A 19583-nucleotide genomic window follows, 5' to 3' on the forward strand; every position below is an offset into this window, starting at 1 on the left:
TCAGAGAGTTGTGAGGATTCACGGAGGCAATGCACATAAGGTGCATGCCTAGCACCCCATGCCGGGCACCTAGAAGGTCTCTGCTGACCCATCCTTTCTGATGTCTCTGGGTTTCAATCTCATGACACCCATCCCCAAACTGCACCTAGTCCCCATGTGCCGCTTAGCCCACCCTTGGGTGGTCAGGACTTTCCTCCAGAAATCAGGCTGGCTGGGAGGGGAGATCCTGGGGAGATTACTGACATTTGTGCTGCAGTTTCCATACTTTTTAAAAAAACTTCTATTCCGTGTCTCCTTATGAAATAGCTATTATCATTATTTTCCATTTTACAGATAGTGACAAAAGGAGCATCAAAATGGTTAAGTAACTTGTTCAAGGTCACACAGCATGTAAGGGGCAGAGCCCAAGTTTACACTGAGCCAAAAATGGCTGCCCTCCCCACCTCTGCCCTCGGTCACTCAGTGAGGGCTGGGTTTCTAACACCCTAGGACCTGTGTGCTGAGGGTGGCTCAGAGATCTGGGAAAAAGTTCTGCCCACGGTCATACCAGGATGACCCAGATCTGTGCCCAAGTTCACAGAGCCGTAAGCCCAGCTCAACCAGGACTTGAGTGTGAGAGTTTCTCACTTATGAAGCCTTTTTGGAAAGACCCCCACATGGGGAAGGCATAGAGGGTGATATGCACCAGAGAACTAAAAATGAAAGTCCTGGGTTCAGAGAAGAAAGATGACATAGCCAAGCCAAAGGAGAGCACAAAGGTGCATTTCTTTAGTTTTTGGAAAAGAAACTTGAGCAGAATCCGCTCCCAGCTATGATCCAGCAGCCGGGTTTTCCAATGCCTCGGGCACAGTGTCTCGCGAGGTCCGCCCTGAAGGACCCCCAGTGCTTGGGAGGCCGGGCCCTGGTGGCCGTCGGATCCCCCTCACGGAAGGCCCTCCGCCGGCTCCGCCCACTCCCGCCCAGGCCCCGCCCCGCGGCGCTCTGTACCCTCCCACTCTCGGATTCACCGGGGCTCGCGAGCTGAGCGCTCGGCATTGTGGCAGGCGGCTGGGACCCGGGAGGCCGCCGGAGCCGCGGGCTGCGGCGGGGCGCAGAGAGGCGCATCACACAGGGGCTCGGACGGCTCGGCGCCGGCCGCTGCGGGCGCGGCTGAGCGCTCTCCCCTTGGGTCGCGCAACTTCGGAGCCAGGGGGCGGGAGCCCGGAGAGCGCTGGGAGCCCGGGAGCCTGAGGAGCGCAGAGAGGGGCGCGCCGGAGCCGGGCTCCAGAGCGGGCGCCCAGCACCCTTCGCACTCGGAGCACCGGGCGGCCCTCTGTGCAGCGTGGCTGCCGCTGCCCCCACGGAGGGCACGGGCTGGCGCGGCCGGGCGCCCGGGAGGACGGCGTGGAGGCGGCGGCGGCGGCGGAGACGGCGGCGGCGAGGCTGGGGCCAGGGAGAGAAACCCGGCGGAGAGGCGCCCGAGCCGGGCCACGGGAGCATGTGGTCCCAGAGCGGAGCGCGGGGCGCGCTGCTGCTGGCGCTGCTGCTCTGCTGGGACGCGAGGCTGAGCCTAGCAGGTAAGGAGCGATCGGGCCCGGGGGTGGGAGCGGGAGCGGGGCTGGGGCGCGGGGGGCCCTTGCTCCTCACTCTGGTCCGAAATCGAGGTGGTCGGTTGCCGCGTCGGTGCGCCCAGGGAAAGTGGCTTGGGCGGCCAAGTTAGAAGGTAGATTTCTCGGCCCCACCAAAGTGGGCGGTGGCTCAGCACCTCGTTGGGTGCTTGCGGGGGGTGGCGGGGGGCGCAGGCCATGGGGTTCAGAGTAAGCCGGAAGCCTCCTGCTTGCTCCTGGAAGAGATCGCTGTTTTTTGGAACGGGTGTCCGAGTGAGGGTCTGCGCTCCGGGAGGACCCACCTCATGGGGACCCCTGGTCCTCCGCGCGCCCTGTGGTGCCGCCGCTTCAGAAAAGCGATCGCTGAGCGGGCCCGGTGTGCCCTCGCTTGCATTTCGCCGGCAACTTCCTAGCCCGGGTCCCGGCTCGCCCTGGCGAGAGGGAGGGAGACCTGCGGAGCCCGGGAAGCGCGGGTCCGCTCCGCGAGCCGAGGTGGCAGGCGTGAAGGGCTTTGGCTGCAGAAGCGGGGAGGGCGTCCACGAAAGGATTTTTTTCTGGGTGTTGTTGTTGTTGTTGGTGGTGGTGGTGGTAGTGGTGGTGGTGGTGGTGTGTGTGTGGCTGGCAGGTAAGGATCTTGCGGAGTTTCCTTCTAAATGGGTCGTTGACATTTTCCCTGCCTGGGGAACAGACAAGGTGCGCTCGCCTGGGTACCGCTCCTACTCTGGATCCAGCAAGATGCCTTAAGGGGGTTGGTGGGCTCCTAAAATAAAGTCCCTATTCCCACCCACCCCACCCCCGTCACGGGTGAGTACACGTCTTGCTCGCCTGTAGCTGGGCCCAGCGTCCCTGCCTGGGCTGCGTCTTCCCGGAGAGCCGGCGGACGCCCGGACGCGCGGGAGCCAACCTCTCGGATGCGGAGACACAAGCCGGCGGGCTGGCCCAGGCCGCGGGGCGCCTCCGCTCCTGGGGCGGAGTGGGAGGCGGGGCGGGGGGGGGGGGGGTGGGCATCCTGCACGGAGCCCCTTGAGTTAAGGCTGAGAAGGGGGCAGGAAAACTGGTGCAGAAAGTGGATGAGATGAGGAAGCCCTCCCTCCTCCGCCTTCCACTGGGATGTTGACATCCGTCCCCTTTCCCCCAACCAATAGGCAGCGGTTCCTCACTTCGGAATTAATTCCTCACTTTGGAATTAATGATTCCCACGGCCCAGAAGTAAGGGCTTGGTTTTAGCCCCCCTCCCCCTTCTCCCTCACACACTTTTTTTTCCCCCAACCCTGTGTTGTAAAGTTACGACACAATCATTTGATCCAAGTTAATTATGATTTGGGCAGACTCTGGTATTTAAAGCAGTGTTTTGAAGTTGGAAGGCAATGATGGGGGTGGGGGGCAGGCTGCTGAATGACCAACCTTGTTACAAAGAGTACAGTTGGGTGTGGGAGGTGCTGGTTTCTGGTTTGAGGGTGTTTGAGGAGAGTTGATTGAAGGGTAGGGTGAAGTCCCTGTAAGTGGCACATGGGCAGGGTTGGGTCTTGGGAAGCTGTTTTTGTAGCAGCGGGGCCTTGGGAGTGGGAATAAACACTGAGGCTGCTGGGGGCAGGGGTTTCGGGGAGGCAGGAGAAAGACAAGACTGGTTGGCCTGGAGTTCTCGGGAGCTGCGCAGTAGTCTCAGCTGGGCGGCTGGGGGTGGACAGCCGCTCCTGCTTAACAAAGCATCCAGCCCCCACCTTCCCCAGAAGAACCCCGAGCCCGAGGGCTTTGATGGATTTGGGCACGAATGGTGCCCAGTCGGAAATGGCCTCTAATACCGGGCTTTGATTTCTCACTAGCTAGCAGAACTGGTGTTGGAATTGTGCTCATTACTTAGCACGGCAGGGGCTGCCTGCCCACCAGCCTGGACAGGGGCCAGCTGGTGGGGTTGGCGTGCAGCCTTCCCTTTGCCCAGAATGTGCAGCCCTTAGAAACCCGCCTTCAGGAGGGAGGATGTGTCCCTCCCGCCTCCCCAGGCCCAGAGCATCTTTCACAGTGTCCTTTGGGTCTTCCCAGTGAACCCCTCATGCGTCCCATTTCACAGATGAGCAAAACCAAGGCAGGAGTGTTGGCTTTCTTCAAGTCTTGCCTTTACCCGCCCACAGATCCACATCGCAGACTTATATGCAGAGCTCCTGTCCAACAGCCAGGTGGATTCAGCCCCCTGGGACTCTTCCGGGTGGCCCCACCCATTTCTCCACCAGGAACTGGTGATCAAGCGGAGGCAGAGAAAAGGCTGTCCCCACAGCGGGGACACCTCCTTTGCCCCAGCCCCAGCCCAGTGAATATGAGAATTTTCTTAAGTTTGATGCAGAAACCAAACCTGGAACCATAAAGCCCCAGACCTTTAGAAAGAAAAGCCAGCGAATGACTGAGCAGTAGAGGCCACTCAAAGCTGGGTTGGCTCGGAGTCTCTTCCCACCCCACCCCACCCCTCAGCCTTTCCCGGAGCTTTTAATGAGCCTTTCCTTGGCCTCTGGCTGGGATGCTTGAGGAGGACCCGAGGTGTCATGATAACACTTCTTTTTAAGGTGCAATTAAAATCAGGGTTTTCCTAGTGTCTCTACTGTGTGTGGGGGGAGTGGGGTGGGGGTGGGGGCCTTGGCTCTCTCTGCACTGTGGAAAACACCCATCTCACTTAAACAAATGGGAAATCAAGAATGTCTTAATGGGTTTCTCATTAAAGTGAAAGTACCACTGCAGGGGAGGAATTTCGGATGCAATCTCTCTCCTCTCTTCTCTTCCCACCCCAACCTGGGGATTCTGTAGGACAAAACCATTCCCCCTTTTCCAGCCCACGGATTTAACTACTGAAGCTTTGGGACAGGCCCCGACTTGCCCAGGGTTACTCTGGGGCTCAGGGAGAGAGCTGGCATCCGAACTCAGTCCTCCTGGCTCCTTCGCGCCACCTCGGCAGCGGACCAGCCACCAGGGGCCTGGGATTGAGTTGCTGAAATCCAGGTCCCACCTGAGAGAAGGTTGGCTTAGCTGCCTTAGATGGACTTGTAGCAGGAGGGGGGAAAGAGAGGAGTTGGGAGCATGGACCCTGGAAGGTGGAAGAAGGCATGACCGAAGGTCAGAGGTGAGGCCCTGAGACCAGGCCAGTGCCCAAAGACAGCTCCACCCCTGGCCCCCCAGCACCTATCTTCTCAGCAATTTCCCCAACCTGCCCAGGGAAGATGCATCTCCAGCCAAGTTCCCTTGGGCCCATCTTCCTCCCCACTCCACTTTGTTGTTGAGTTTCTCCTGAACTGAAGGTACTTGACCTTGCTTCTGGCTGTTAGGCCTAAAATGAGGTCTGCCCCTGCCCGCTTCCATTCCAATGCTCAGAGAGCAGGGTTGATGGTGATTCTGAATGGCCAGTCCTGAGCCTCCCCCAGGGCCTGCTGGCTAAACATACGGCCTTTTGGACTTCAGTGCTGGGGTTGGGGTAGCAAGGAGACACCTTGGAGCCCACCAAGCCTGTAGGAAAGGGGGGAGAGGTTGATCATAGGTTGGGACATGGACCTTGCCCGCTGGGCTGGGGCTGTGGCTGGGGAGTAAAGAGAAACTGCTGCCAGGCTGGATGGCCCCCCAGGGGGAGAGAGGAGGAAGCGGGCAGCAGAGGCCTGAGCTGGCACTCCTCCTCCTTCCCAGTTTCCTAAACAGCTTCCACAAAAGGAGTCATTAAAGCTTGGAGGCAAAATGAAACCAAACAAGTGCCTGTGCCCTGTGCTTTCTGTTATTTGGGATTTTTAAAAAAAGGAAAACTTAAAATTTCATAATTGGATAACAAAAGGAGGAGCAGTTTCTGGAAGCGGGAGGGAATCCTGCACTCCACCCTTTTGAAGTTGGGGCTGAGGCGCCACCTCCTGCTCCCTTGGGGCCTGCACTCAGCCAGATGCCCCTGGGAGCCTGGGGAATTTCTCCCTGACGTGCACATTTTGTGAGCCAGGTGAGCCCCTCTGGGCTTTTGGGCAGAAGTCTGGCATCCTGTAACAGGCCTGGCTCCTCGCTGGTAGTTGAGTGGCACACTGGATTCGAACTCCGTTCCAACGCCTTCCAGCCACTGCACCCCCCACCCCGACCCCCACAGGGCAGGACATGCAAGCGCCTGTGAGGTTAATCCACAGGTCCCAGATGCTCCCCTTTATCTCCTATCCTGAGCTTCGGAGATGCTAATGTTAGTGAAAACGTTTGCTGGAGTGCAGGCATAAATCAGCTGCCTCCCCACTGTTCCCTCACCTCCCGGCCCCTCTTGTTTCCTCTTCCTTCCTGCCAAAAGCACTGGGTCCCTGGGAGTTCCCAAATTTACCCTCTGACCACTCAGCCTGATTGGCATCTCCTAGCACCTCCATAGCTCATTCACTGCCACTGCACCAGCCACACACCTGGACACCACCCGCTCCTCCTTTCCTTCCTCTCCGGTACCCCCTCCTTCCCCTCCCCCTCTCTTGCTGAACTAAATCTGTAGGCTGGAGCCCCAGAGCTCTCACCACCAAAGGAGTGAGCGCACTGAGCCTCCCTCTTTCTCACCCCCCAGAACAGGCTGCCCCCAGCTCCTCACAACTTCCCCGCCACTGCTTGGCTCATTTCTCAAGGAAGGCAGGCTGTGGTGTGAGAGTGTGTATTAAGGAGTGTGTGTGTTGTGGGGAGGAAGGTGAGGATATGTATTAAGGAGGTGGAGGGAGGTGGGAGTGTGCAGTGGGAGGTGAGGGTAGGTGTGGTGTTGCGCCGGGGCATTCCGTGTGTGTGTGTGTGTGTGTGTGTGTGTGTGTGTGTGGATGTGATGTGTGCGGGCGGACGAATGTGTGTGTTGAGGAGGTTGTGTCTTTTGTATACGGGGTGTGTGATGTAGATGGCTGGGTGTGTATGTGTGGGTGTGTGGGGTGTGTGCGCCATACACATGGGCACAGCTGTGGTGTGTTTGTATAGAAATAGAAATAGGTGTGTGTAGCGAGGGGACAGTGCGTCACGCCCAGGCAGGGGAAGCTCCATTCATTGTCTTCCATTGTTGGGGGTGCCTCTTGGTAATGGGACCCAGGCTGTTTGCCCCTTCAGCACTAATGAGCCCTGTGCTGTGGGCTGTGAGCAGGATTTGGTCCCATTGCAGGTTCTGGAATTGGAAGGGCAGAGGTCAGCTTTTCTATTGAGGGCAGATGGGATAGGCCTGCCTGAACGTGTGTTTTTCCACTGCACTGGGAGGAAGGTTGGCCATAGATTGGCTCTAAAACCAGCCCAGGAGCTTGGGCTACTGCCCCCAGGAGGACAGGATCTGAGTCCTGGGGTCTGCTGCAGTCACTCCCAGCTCGCCCAGAGCATTGCCAGGGTTCGTGCTTCAGCCCTTCAAGAGGAGTGAGGGCTAGGATTTGCTGGAGAAGAATCAGGCTTGAATGAGTGGCATCCCTAATGAAGAGCAACCCGGGCAGGCATGGCTGGGCTGGGACTCTTCGCGGAAAGAGTGAAAGAGACACCTGCACGCACAGACACCTGGGACTCCATTGTCCTTACCACCTCCTTGGTCACGAAGGTTCCTCTGCTTTCCGACTTCTGCCCATGCTGGGGACTGCCGCCCTTCACTCTGGGGTAAGATGTGCCATTGGGGAGCAGAGAGACCCATAGGAGGCAACAGCCCCACGGAGAGCATATTGCTTTCCAGTTGATCAAACCCTCTTATGGGTGGGACCTCAGTTGGTCCCTGTAAGAACCCCATAAGGCGGGAGGTGCCCACTTAGGAAGCTGACCTAGGTCCCAGGTTAGAGCCAGAGCGTGCGGGTTGCTGATGCCCACTCCGGAAGTGGTCAGTGACATTCAGAGAGTCACCGATGCCAAGTGAGGGCAGCAGCCATATATGCGGGGAAGAGCTCAGCAAAGAGTAAAACCTCAAGGCTGGGGCTTCCTGGCGGGGGTGACAGGAGCCTGACCTTGCCTCTCCTTTTCTCAGAGCATGTCCTGAAGAGAAGATGGGATGAGGGAAGCTAGCTGGGGCACCTGGGCAGGAGTGCCTGGCCTCAGACCTCCTCCACTCCCAGGAAATTGGTCAGCATCGCTCGGCCACCATCTTGGATGGGCACCAACCCTTGGTGAGCCACCCCCAGGCCATGTTTCCCTCTTGGGTCTTGCAGGCCCAACTGAAGGGGTGCACCTTGGGGGTCTGCTACAGGCTGGGACCTGGCTGTAGGCTGGGACTTGAGCAGGGCTTGAAAGGAAAAAATTTCTTATTCTGTGTTCTCTTTCTGTGGCCCTTGAAGATGAACTCAGAAAATACCTTTTAAACTAATAGGGGCTCCCTAGCTGGTTTAGCTCAGTGGATAATGCATCTGCCTGCGGACTGGGGGGTCCTGGGTTTGATCCTGGTCAAGGACACATGCCTGGGTTGTGGGCTCAATCCCCAGTAGGTGGCATGCAGGAGGCAGCCAATCAATGATTCTCTCTCATCATTGATGTTTCTATCTCTCTCTCCCTCTCCCTTCCTCTCTGAAATCAATAAAAACATATTTTAAAAAAATAAAATAAACTGATTCTGTTGGAGGTGGGGCACAGGGAGGCCTACTTCTCTGCCTGCTGCTATGCTCTCATTAGAGACACAGAGCAGGTAAGAAGGAAAGGATGGAATCCGCAGCCCAGCCACTCCCAGGAGCCAGCCAGAGAGAAAAGGCTCATCGTCGTCACCACCTATAGGACCCCCAGGCCCTCTACACACCCCTCCTCACAGAAGCCTCTCCCAGGGCCTCAGCGTCAGGTGCAGAGGCGGCATGGCATGGCATGGCATGGCCAGCTGGAAGTTGGTGTTAACATAGCCCTCCAGCACTGCCGCTTACTAACTCAGTGGGCAACTGCACTGTGCCTCAGTTTCGTCCTCACAGGGTTGTTTTGAGGATCACATGCCCTCATGTACATTAAAGCACTTAACATGTGCCAGCACACAGTGGGTGCTCAGGGAGCCCTGAGGCACAGCCTCCTCAGAGGTAGCCGAGGCCCAGAACCACTTGTGTTTACAGAGGCCCCTCAAGAAAGTCAATATATTGACTGGAGTGCCCTTGTGAGCGTTATTCGGTCCTGGGTGTGTGTGTATCTCTCTCTTTCTTTCTGAAGCCATAAATCACCCTCCGGGACCTCGGTCCCTTTTTCTTGCTTCATAAGCCTCTTCAGCCTCAGAGAGCCCCAGACACCCGCAGGGCCCAGGAGGCAGAGAAGGACCCCACCAACAAAGGCACTTTCTATTCCTACCCTTTCACTCTCACCAAGGCTCAAGGGGGAAAAAGGGTGTGGGGGGGGGGGGGGGGGCGGGGGGGGGGGGGGAGTAGGGGTGGGAGAGGGCTTGGAAGATGTAGCAGGAACAGCTTGCCCAGACCTGGCCACACCATTTTCTGTTTCATCTCTCAGGGATGGGGGCAGCTGGATTTGGGGGTGGGGAGTGAGCAGTCCTGTCCCCATAGGGGGTATGAGAACTCCAGCCCAGCCCTACCACTTGGTGCGCATGTGCATCCATTCACTCTGAGTCAGTACTGGGCTCTGAGGTCAGAGATGGGCAGAGTGTAGGCTTGACCCTTGAATGATGGGCTTTGTGTTGCTTCTTGAAGCATGAGCCACGTGTCAGGCCTGTGATGCTGGGGTGCAAGAGGAGTGTATGATGATTCAACAGAGAGGACCCCATTCAAGGACAAGCCCGAATGTGCATGTCCTGGGAGGGACTTGACATGGTGCTTAGAGGGCAGGCTGTGTAGTCAGACTACTTGGGTTCAAATCTTGACTGTGCCACAATCTGCCTGTGTGTCCTAGAGTTAAGTTGCTTACCCTCTCTGAGCTTTCCTTTCTTTATCTGTACAATTAGAGTAGCAATAGCACCGATCTCATCAGATTGTTGTGTGGATGAATGAGACCATGCACACAAGTGCTTTGTACATTCAAAAGTGCTTAATAACATTCACTGTCATCATCATCGTCATCATTATTGCTGCCAAATATTGGGTGACGTGACAGGAAATGCTTAAGCTGTTAAGAGAAAGCTCCTGTGGGCCCGGGTGGGTTGGTCAGGGGAGGTTTCCGGGAGGAGGGGAGGGTGGCCTTTGAAGGATGAGCTGACTTTGGGTAAACAGAGAGGGTGTTCCTGGTAGGGGATGTGAAGATATGGGATGGAAACATTTGGCACATCCACCTAGGAAACAAATTCCAAATTCAGCCACTGACCAGATGGTGATGTGATAGGAGATAGCGCATGCACACCTGGCACAGAGTAGCCTCCATTGATTTCCACTGCCCTCCCTCCTGCCTGCCTCTCCCCTACTTTCAGTCTGGCTCACCCCTGGGTTGGGCTGGGCCCTGCTTTTCTCTCTGTACATCTCTGGGCAGGAGAGCAAAGGGACAGAGTCCCAGATGGCAGCTTCCAGATTGAGTGGAGAGCCAGGGAGGGGTGCGGAAGAGGGTCTGCCTTTCCTGGTCCATGGTGCCCACCTGGGCCTAATGGCTACCAGGAGGCATCCCCAAGGTCTGGGAAGAAGGTCTTCTGCTGAGATCACTGAGGAGCCTGCAGTCCCCAGAGGCCCTGAGAGTGTCTGGCTGGAGGCCTTACTGGCCTGGAGACAGAGCTGAAGAGAAGCAGCTCTGTAATGTGATCGGAGGTGCCTGCCTGCCTGCCCAGCCTGGGGCTTGAGCACCCATGGAAGACTCAGAGCTTACAAGAAGTTGAATCAGAAATTCAGGAAACTTGTTTCTGGCACCTCCCCCAACCCAGCTCTGGTCATTCCCTGACACAGCAGGGCAGAGTGGGGCGCAGGTAGCACTAGCGGTGACTGGGGGGGGGGTGGGGGGGGGGCGGGTGGCGATGTCATAGGGCAGCCTTCAGTCTCCCTTTCCTTATCACCGAGCCAGGGCCCTGGGTGGGATGGCAGCATCCGTGGGTGGAAGCAGAGTGGGGTTGAAACAACTAGTGATGGGAGAGCAGGTGTGACACAGGCGACTAGGGAGACTGGGTCTGATTGGTCTGATTTTACTCACCCACATGTTGCTGGTGCCTGGCACGGTCCCTGGCACACAGCAGGCGCTCCATAAATACCGTAGATTGAATGGATGAGGAACTCATGGTCAGATTTATTCCCTGTTGTGTTGGACTTGCCACTGCAAATGAGTGACCAAAGAATTAGAAGGTTCTCGCTGCTTTGCTTTGCCTCCCCTCTTCCTTCATTCTCTCCTGCTTTCTTTCTTCAAGCGCTGACTGTGCACCAGGAATGATGGAAGTCAGAGCCAAGTCTTCAGTGGTCAGACCCCCTAGTTAGGAAAGAATTTATTCAATAATCCAGTGGGGCCGCAAAGAATTAATCAAGTACTACACTCAAGTGACCTTAGCCCCTCCGGGCTGGTAAACTCTGCACTTACCTGCACGGTGGCCTTCACACAACACGGCTGGTCCAGCCCTCCACCTTGCCTTCTCATGGCTCGAGAGAATGCCTGTTACGTGGACACTGACCTTGAGGCCTGGGAGCAGGTGTGGGCGAGGATACATTTGAAGGCCCATAGGTAGGTCTAACCACAGTCCTCAGCCCTCCAGAGCTGCTTGGCAGGAGCTGGGTTTGGTGCAGGGGAGCAGTTTTGGCTGCAGGATCTGGCTGAGCCGGGCTCTCTCTGGCCCTGTGTCCAGCGCTAACATTCAGGGAGCATCCCTGGGAGATTAACACCCTCCCCTCCAGGCCCTTGGCTGAGGCAGCAGAATGCCTGGCCCAGCTACCACCCTCACAGCTGGGCACCTGCCGGTCCTTGCCAGGAGCCCTATCACAGGCTGGTCTGGAATTCCTGTCTGGCAGCCCAAGACAGCTGGGCTGCTGGGCACCATGACCCCTGCTGCAAATTTGATCTGACCCCGCATTTTCCTACCGGTGCACTCCACTTCTGTAGGCACACACACAGAGAGGAGGCAACAGCAAAAAGAGCCCTGGCTGAGGACTGGGAACCTGTATTCTAATTCCAGCCTCACTGCTGGGTGGCATAGAGTTAGTCCCTTCCCCTCTCTGGGCTTCAGGACCCTCCTCTGTCCAAATGAAGGGAGTCCACCCTGAAATCAGAAAACTGAGTTCAGTCCTAGCTCTGTCAGTAACGGCAGTTCCCTGAGTCTGTATCTCCTCCCTCTTAAATAGGGGCCCTGATTGATTGATGGGGAGATCAAACCAAAGGGGCCTCAAACGAGATGGGGCATGGTCGATAAAGGCCAGTTTCCTTTTCTTTCTACCTGGGAGGAAGGCAACCCACAAATCGCTGCTTACACCTTCCTTCTTTCCAAGGCTCCCCTCTTGACATGGGGATATTAGAAACATAAGGTTCAGGATGGCCCACGGCGTGACTTAGTGATCCATCTGGGGCTACAGTGAGGGGCCGGCCTGCATTGTCATATCACAGGCAAAGCACTCACCATCTTTGAGCCTCAGTTTACCCGTCAGCAAAAGGAGTAAAAGCAGCTGGATGCTTAGTAGCACTAAGGGAGAAAACACCCAGAGAGGTGCTTTGGAAATGATTCTCTAAACTCCAGGGGCCACTGATCAGAGGCAGCAGGAGGCTGGCAGAGCAAGGTCTGTTACGCCAGGGACTGTGCAGTGTGTCCTGAGGGCTGTTTGCTATGGGGTGGGGTGGGGTGGGGTAGGAGGGCCCACGCTTCCACTTCCCTGGCTAAAACCTCCCACAGGTGTGTGAGCCCTGGCATCTCCTCTTGGCCTGGCTGGCCATGGCTGTTGAGGTAGTTGACAACGGTTTGGGTCGCTTCCCATCCTTCTCCGTGCTCCACACCCCAGAGCAGAGGGGGCCGGGGTGTCACGTCAGGGAAGGTTAGTGTCGGTGCTGGGTTTGATGTGTCCAAGCCAGCACGCCATCTGCCATGCCCACCAGAAGTTACATAATCCCTCGGCTGGCGGCCCGTTCTTAGAAAACAGGGCAGGTGGGACCAGCAGGGAGTGAGGGTTAGGCACTTTGTTCCTTGCAGCCCATCACCACCCTGGATCAGCCTTCATTCTCCGAGTCCGCTGTGTGGAGCCTGAGACAAATGCCAAGACAGAGTGAGGCTGAGGCTGGGAGGGGACTGGGCAGGCCTCTCGGGCTGCTTGCTGCCTTGCCTTGCAGACTCCGGGGCATCTCACAGGCTGCTTGCTGACCGCCCCCCTGCTGGCAGTGCTCACCAGCTCCTCCACCATTCTGCTGAGCTCCATGGGGTGGATTCAGGAGGGCAGCTCAAATTTCTAGGAAGTAGGGGTAGACCCTCCCTCCAGTTCTCACAGAGATGTTCCCCATCTAACATCATCAAATCATAAGCATTTTCAATACATATAAATAACAGCCAAGGAACACTGCTCACATATTACAGAGACCCAAGCTCCAGTCCTGTCTCTGTTAATTCCTACCTGTCTGATGTCAGCCAGGCTACCTCACCGTAGTTAGTCTGTTTCATCATCAGTGAAATGGGAATAATAAAGCCTGATTCATAGAGCTATCTTGAGGATGGAATCAGATAATAATATACATAGAGGACAGAGAAACTGTTCAATAAGTGGTAGCTGTCATCATTGGATCCAATTCCATTCTCCTTTTTTTAAAAAAAAGAAAAGAAAAGAATACGTAATGACCATTTTTACTAGGATCAGTAATAAAGCATGGAGACCCATCATCTCTTCTACCATTCATCAGGGTGCTAGAAGTATTACCCAGTGTGATTAATCAAGAGAAATTAGAGGCATAAGAATGGGTAGAGAGGAAGTAAAACTATCCCTACCAGATATTAAAACATACTGTAACACCTCTACTGGTATAATTAAAACAGTATGGAACTGGTGTACGAGTTGGAAAATAGATTGGTTAAAGATAAAAGAAAGTGCAGAATCAGACCCAAATGCCTATGGAAATGGATATGACAAAGGTAGTATCTTGATTCACTGGGATAAAGACAAACTTTTAAATGTGCTGGGAAAACTGGGTAGGCATTTGGAAAAAGATGAAACTTGGTTCATGTTTCATACCATACAGAACAATAAACACCAAAAGGAGTAGGGCTCTAGGAGTAAACAGTGACACCAGTGAGCACGAGATGAAACCTGGGTGAATTCCTCTTTAGTGCTGGGTGAGGGAATGCTGTCTTACTAGGATTCAAAGTCCAGGGGCAATAAAATATAAAGTTGATAACTTTTATTACACAAAAAATTTTTTAAAAATCTTTCTTTGGCTTCAAAGCACCTTAAAGCCAAAAGACAAAATATTTGACAAACTGGAAGAAAATGTTAACAAAGAACTAATACCCATGAGTGCCGCCCCTGCCCGCTGGCTCCATGTGGTCCTGGGACTCGATTTCCTCTTTGGTAAAATGAGAGATAATGGATCCCACACCAAGGGGTGTGCAAAAGGCTTTGCATGATGTGGGATAGGATATAACCTACAGGGTCTGTAGCTTGTTCTTTGGTCCTCAGATAAGCCTTGGGTCCTCCTTTTTCAGTCCCTATGATACTCTATGATACTGAGGGACAAAGGACCAGAAACTTGATAAAAAGGTGGAAAAAAGACATGAACAGACAATTGACAAAGTAAGACATAACAGTGATCCTGAAACATGTGGGGGGGAAAATGTTAAAACCCACTTGCAATTAGAAATATGCCAATAAAATAACTCCGAGATGACACTTCTCACTTATGAGACTGGAAAAAACTAAAAGTTATGACCACACACTTCGGTGAAGAGGCGTGGGAAATAGGCACGTTCAGACTTTGCTGATGGAAATGGGTACAGTCCTGTGTACAATAGGTAATTTGGTAATACTTAACAAAACTGCATTTATACTCTATGTTTCATCTCAACAATTTTCTAGAAGTCTTCCCTTAAGATATACCTTTATCAGCACGAAAATACATTATGCACAAGGTGATTCATTGCAGCATTGTTTGCAATTGCAAAATATTGGAAACAACCTGAATGCCCCCGTAGAGGAATTGAATAAACTATAGTGTAGCTACACACTGGAGTACTATGTAGCTGTGAAAAAGAAAGATGAAGGTCTTCGTGAACTGATATGGAGAGATTCCCAAGACATACTGACAAGTAAAAGAAGTAAAGCACATTATCTATAGGATGCTACCTGTCATGTATGAAAGAAGTGGATGTAAGACCAGGTCAGATCTGGACCGCTCTTCTCATTGTCTTTTCATGGTCTCTTGAATACCTTATGCTTCCTCATCAGATGCCCGTCCACACTCTGCTTACAGATGCAAGCAGTGAGCCCTGCGTGGGGGACACATTCCCTGTGCTGCCCCTAAGTAAGATGGAGAGGGCAGGACCCATGAGTGCCGCCCCTGCCCGCTGGCTCCATGTGGTCCTGGGACTCGATTTCCTCTTTGGTAAAATGAGAGATAATGGATCCCACACCAAGGGGTGTGCAAAAGGCTTTGCATGATGTGGGATAGGATATAACCTACAGGGTCTGTAGCTTGTTCTTTGGTCCTCAGATAAGCCTTGGGTCCTCCTTTTTCAGTCCCTGCAAACCACACACACACCTGCGTTCTATACAGAGCTACCGAGCTGTGGAAGATGCTGAGGTGGCTGCTTAATTGGCTGTCACCTTGACTTATGAGGGTCCCATCGACATATACTCCACCTGCATGCCAGGTGTATAATAGGCGCTCTGAGTCCCTGGCCTCCCTCCGACTCTCATGCCCATGTGGGCCATTTTGCACACATTTTCTCATTTAATCCTTGTAATGACTCTGGGAGGAGGGCCTTAAAGAAGACCAAATGGGGCTCGAGGCAGTGAAGCGACCCACCCTAATCTCCCAGTCTTTGCATCAGAACTAGTGTAGGTATAATCCTAGTCTCTGGACTCCAGATTCAGTATGCCTCCCTGTAGCCCACTCAGCATCCACCCCTACCCCCCCCCCCCCACCCCACCCCACCCCCAGGGCTGGGACCAGGTCTTACTTGCTCTGTGCCTCCCTGGATGTCCCAGCTGCTCCGCGATGACTTGTGGAATGATCACATGGTGGGTGAACAGAAGAACTTGGAGCTGCTTTGTAAAACGCAGAATCTCCCACCCATGTGATTCTGGTCTCAATAAAGAACGAGCAGTTGATAGATGGACAGAACTGGGCTTTTCCCACGGGCCTGTTACAGCCAGCATCAGCCAGCCTCTTTCTCCCTGGCCTGTGCCATGTGAAGCATTGCTCCGAGAGGGTGTGTGTTTACATCGGTGCACGGGGAGGATCTTTAGCAGCCACAGGGCCACCTCAGAGCCCTGCAGGACGGACTGTTCTTGGGGAACGGGCTGAGCTGGACCTCAGCCTGCACAGAGCAGGAGGGGGGGCCTGGGCAAGGCGGTGGGGGGCATAATTGCCAGAAGGTCATGTTTCAAGCCCTGAGAACTCTGCTTACCAGTCAATAAGTCATTTACTACACCCCTGATAGAGTCCTCTGCCTCCCCTCCCCTCCACCAGGTCCTGTACAACTGACAGAGGGAAGGGCAGGGCCAGCTGAGGGTCTGGCCTCCAGGGAGAGGGACCTCTGGAAGCCTGAAGGATTCCACCCTCCACTGGAACTGAGTGACCGCCCAAGCCCCTGGGGGCCCTGAACTGCCGAAGAGCTGGCTCAGCAGAAGTTCCCAGGAGCTTGGGGATCTCCGTCTCACTGCCCTGGACTCCTGTCCAAGGCTCCTCCCAGGGAATTGCAGTGCTGGTGGGGAAGGGAGCTCTCAGGAGTTACCTACAGCCCGACAGACCCCGTGAAGGGGCACATGCTACATGTCCGCTTGGGTGAGAGCTCGTCATGAGAATTAGCCCCATGCTTCCGGCTTCCTGCCCACCAAATAGCAGGGGGGTGCCCTTCGCTCACAGGCGTGTAACACTTTGTGCAAAAAAGTGCCTTCACATGTGAATCTGAGCTGCTCAGCAGCCCCCAGAGGACGTCAGGGGAGTGTTTTCACACCCTTCTACAGATGGGGTGACCTGCCAGGTATCCCCGGGCTTGCTTTGTGCAAGCTGCCTGATTTTCTACCCTTACCAGCCCCTCTCCGCTCTTGGGTGGCTGAGAAAGATTAAGAAAGGAAGCATTCTAGACCAGGGGTCCTCAAACTTTTTAAACAGTGGGCCAGTTCACTGTCCCTCAGACCGTTGGAGGGCTGGACTATAGTTTAAAAAAAAACTATGAACAAATTCCTATGCACACTGCATATATCTTATTTTGAAGTAAAAAAACAAAACGGGAACAAATACAATATTTGTATTTGCATGTGGCCCGCAGGCCGTAGTTTGAGGACCCCTGTTCTAGACTATTCTAGATGTTCCTGCCGGGCACCCTGTCTTGCCTCCAGGTTGTATTTATCTCCAGTGAACTCAGCAGGAGATTGGGAAGAGCAGTCGGCGTTTTAGCTCTGACTGGTCAGAGAGCGCAGGTGCCCACTGTTCAGGGAACAGGAACTCTTCTAGACTCTGTGGCCAGGGAATGAAGTAAGCTGCTGACCCCAGAACACACAGCTGCTGCTGGCCTCATGGCCTCTTGGCTGCCCCACATTCAAAGGCAGAAATCAGGGTGAGCCAGTGGCCACTTTCAGTGGTCTGTGCACAGAGTGGCCTAGTGACTCAGCTCGCCTCCCACGTTCTCTCTGCCCACTCCGCCCTCCCTGCCACATCAGGCCTCTGACCCTGGGTACCTGGGCCACCCCTGCCCTCCCAGAGTAGGGCATACCCTTCCCTTAATGCTCATCATGGGTGGACAGCTGGGACCAGCCTTCCCCAGAAGGGAAATTCCAGATCCCACTAAATTCCAAATTCCACGGCCTTATCTGGCACCATTCTGTCTGGCCTTTGATGGGCTTCCTGGTGTGGGAGGAAGGACCTCCCCACCCTCAGAGCGATTATGGGGGCCCCCACTTTCCCACCATCCAAGCTCCCTGGGTGTGTCATGGGCTTGTCCCCTGGCTGGAACACACAGGTTGTTTATACAGAGAGCAAAACAGCAGGGTTGGGGGGAGGGGTGGACAATGGGCCTGGCCAGACCAAGCAAGCTCCATAGTGGAGTCGTCCCATTCCACCCTTTCTGAGGCGACACGCCACACCAAGGCAAACTGCTGCATCTCCCTGAGCCTCCGTTTCCCCATCTGTTAACTGAGGGGTGGGACTAGTGAGTTCTGAGGTCCCTTACTGCTTTGAGCTGTACATTTCCTGAAATCCCCTTAGCCCAGCAGCCTGTAGAATTTCCTGAGTGCCCGAGAGGCAATTGTGACACTGCTGACGTCTTCCCAGCATTTCCTGTCTATCAGGACCCTGTAAACAGAGGTTGACCAGTGTGGGTTCTGCAGCTGGCAGGAGTCCGCAGTTCCCACGTGGGTAAACACGCCTGTCTACCGAGTGGCTGGCTCCTTCCTGTCCTCCCAGTCGCAGCTCGGATGTCCCTTCCTCAGAGAGCCCTCCCTGACCCCCGTGCCTCTTTTCTGTTCTAGCACGTGTTGCCACCTGGAATTATCTGTGCCCTTACTTCCATACTTGCTAGTTCATTGTCTGTCACCCACGAGCACGTTAGCTCCATGTGCACAGGGCCATGTCCTCACTCAGTACTGTATCCCCAATGCCCAGAGCAGTGCCTGGAACAGGCTGGGTTGATACCCAGGTGCTCAGTGAATGAGGATTCACATGATCAGGATGAACAGAAGCATCTCCTCGAGTTTTTTCACCCCTACAAGTTCTGGTAAAAGTCTGGGAATCTGCATTTTGACAAGGCGCTCCAGGTGACTCCCATGTACACCTCGTGTTCGAAACAGACAAGTTCGGAGGTTTTAGGCCTTAGCAGAACGATGGGACCACCTCTGCCTAAGTCCCATCCAGAGACTCTGACATCACTGGTCTTGGGGTCTGGCCTGGGCATTGGGAGCTTTAAGAGCAACCCAGGTGGTTGTGTTGTGCTGCTCAGGTAGAGGGGGCCCAGGAGCCCAGTCATCTCCAAGGCCTCTCTCTGGTCCAAAGGCCCGCTGTTCGTGGAAAGCCCTGCAAGGTCAAGCCACTCTTGTTTCCACATGGCAAACCCAGACCTCCAAGGGCGATCCGCTCTTTCCCTACCCTCCTGCACAGATGAAGTGATATCCTGTTTGACCCTCATAGATGAGCTGGGAGGGTTGCCCCGGGCCCTGCAGCCCCTCCCCAGTGACTTCCCAGGAGCGGCTGGTGGCTCTCTGCACAGCCCTGGCCCTCCTTTTCCTGGCAAGGTGACTGAGCTGTGTTGGAACCTGTCTCTCCCCGTCCCCTGATAGCGCACAGTTTTAAATAAGATCTTCATTTACCAGAAGTTCACACCACAGCTTATGTGTTATATGAGAACAGCAATCTTGTGTGCACGGGGGAAATGTTCTGAGATGCAGTCGGGGGCTGCCGGAGAAGCGATGGCAAGAGGGGGTGTGTGCGGGAGGAAGCCGTGGAATCTGAGCTGGCACCGGCCCCGGTCCCGGCCCTGGCAGTGCCACGTTCCTCTTGGCTCAGCACGTGGCCAGTGGGGGAGGTGCCGCCACTTTGCAAGATGACCTCACGGCTGCTGGCAGGCTTGGAGCTGGGTGGGAGTGTGATGTCACCATCAGCTCCACCAACTGGCACCCCGGTGCTGCTCTGGGTCATTTCCACGTCTCCGGTTGGTTAAGATCGTGCTCTTGCTATTGACCTGTTAGTTGCCTCCTGCCTGCCTTGGAGGCTGCGATGAGGAAGGGGTTTGGTGGCCACGGACAGACCCCTCTTCCCCCAACAGTCCTCCTGCCTTACTTCTTCCCATGCCACACTGTGAAGCACCTAAAGCAATAAACGAGTTCCAGTTGTCCAGGCCTTTAGTTTCCATGCAGTCCTTCCAGCTTCTCTGGTGTGGCTGTGTGCTTCCTTGCTTGTGCAGAGGAAGAAACGGAGGCTCGGGGGAACCTGCGTAACTGGTAAAAGGCTCCTGTGGCAGAGCTGTGACCTTGTGCCAAGATTCCAGTGGGCTCTGCCTGCACCTGGTGGGGACTGGAGGTC

The 19583-nt window shown here is 54.8% G+C and overlaps 1 protein-coding gene across 2 annotated transcripts in view; it reads left to right on the forward strand.

Moving 5' to 3' along the window:
- The first annotated feature begins 1061 nt into the window (after window positions 1-1061).
- The window catches only part of UNC5B (unc-5 netrin receptor B), an 81113-nt gene continuing 62591 nt past the window's right edge, over window positions 1062-19583 (forward strand). For both annotated transcript variants that reach the window (XM_070432919.1, XM_070432921.1), the window contains exon 1: window positions 1062-1556. In XM_070432919.1, the coding sequence (XP_070289020.1) occupies window positions 1478-1556 (79 nt within the window). In that variant the 5' untranslated portion in view covers window positions 1062-1477. The remainder of the gene's footprint in view (window positions 1557-19583) is intronic.

Source organism: Myotis yumanensis, unplaced genomic scaffold (assembly GCF_028538775.1).
Source record: "Myotis yumanensis isolate MYYU_CA2020_CCGP unplaced genomic scaffold, mMyoYum1.0.hap1 SCAF_13, whole genome shotgun sequence".
Lineage (NCBI taxonomy): Eukaryota > Metazoa > Chordata > Mammalia > Chiroptera > Vespertilionidae > Myotis > Myotis yumanensis.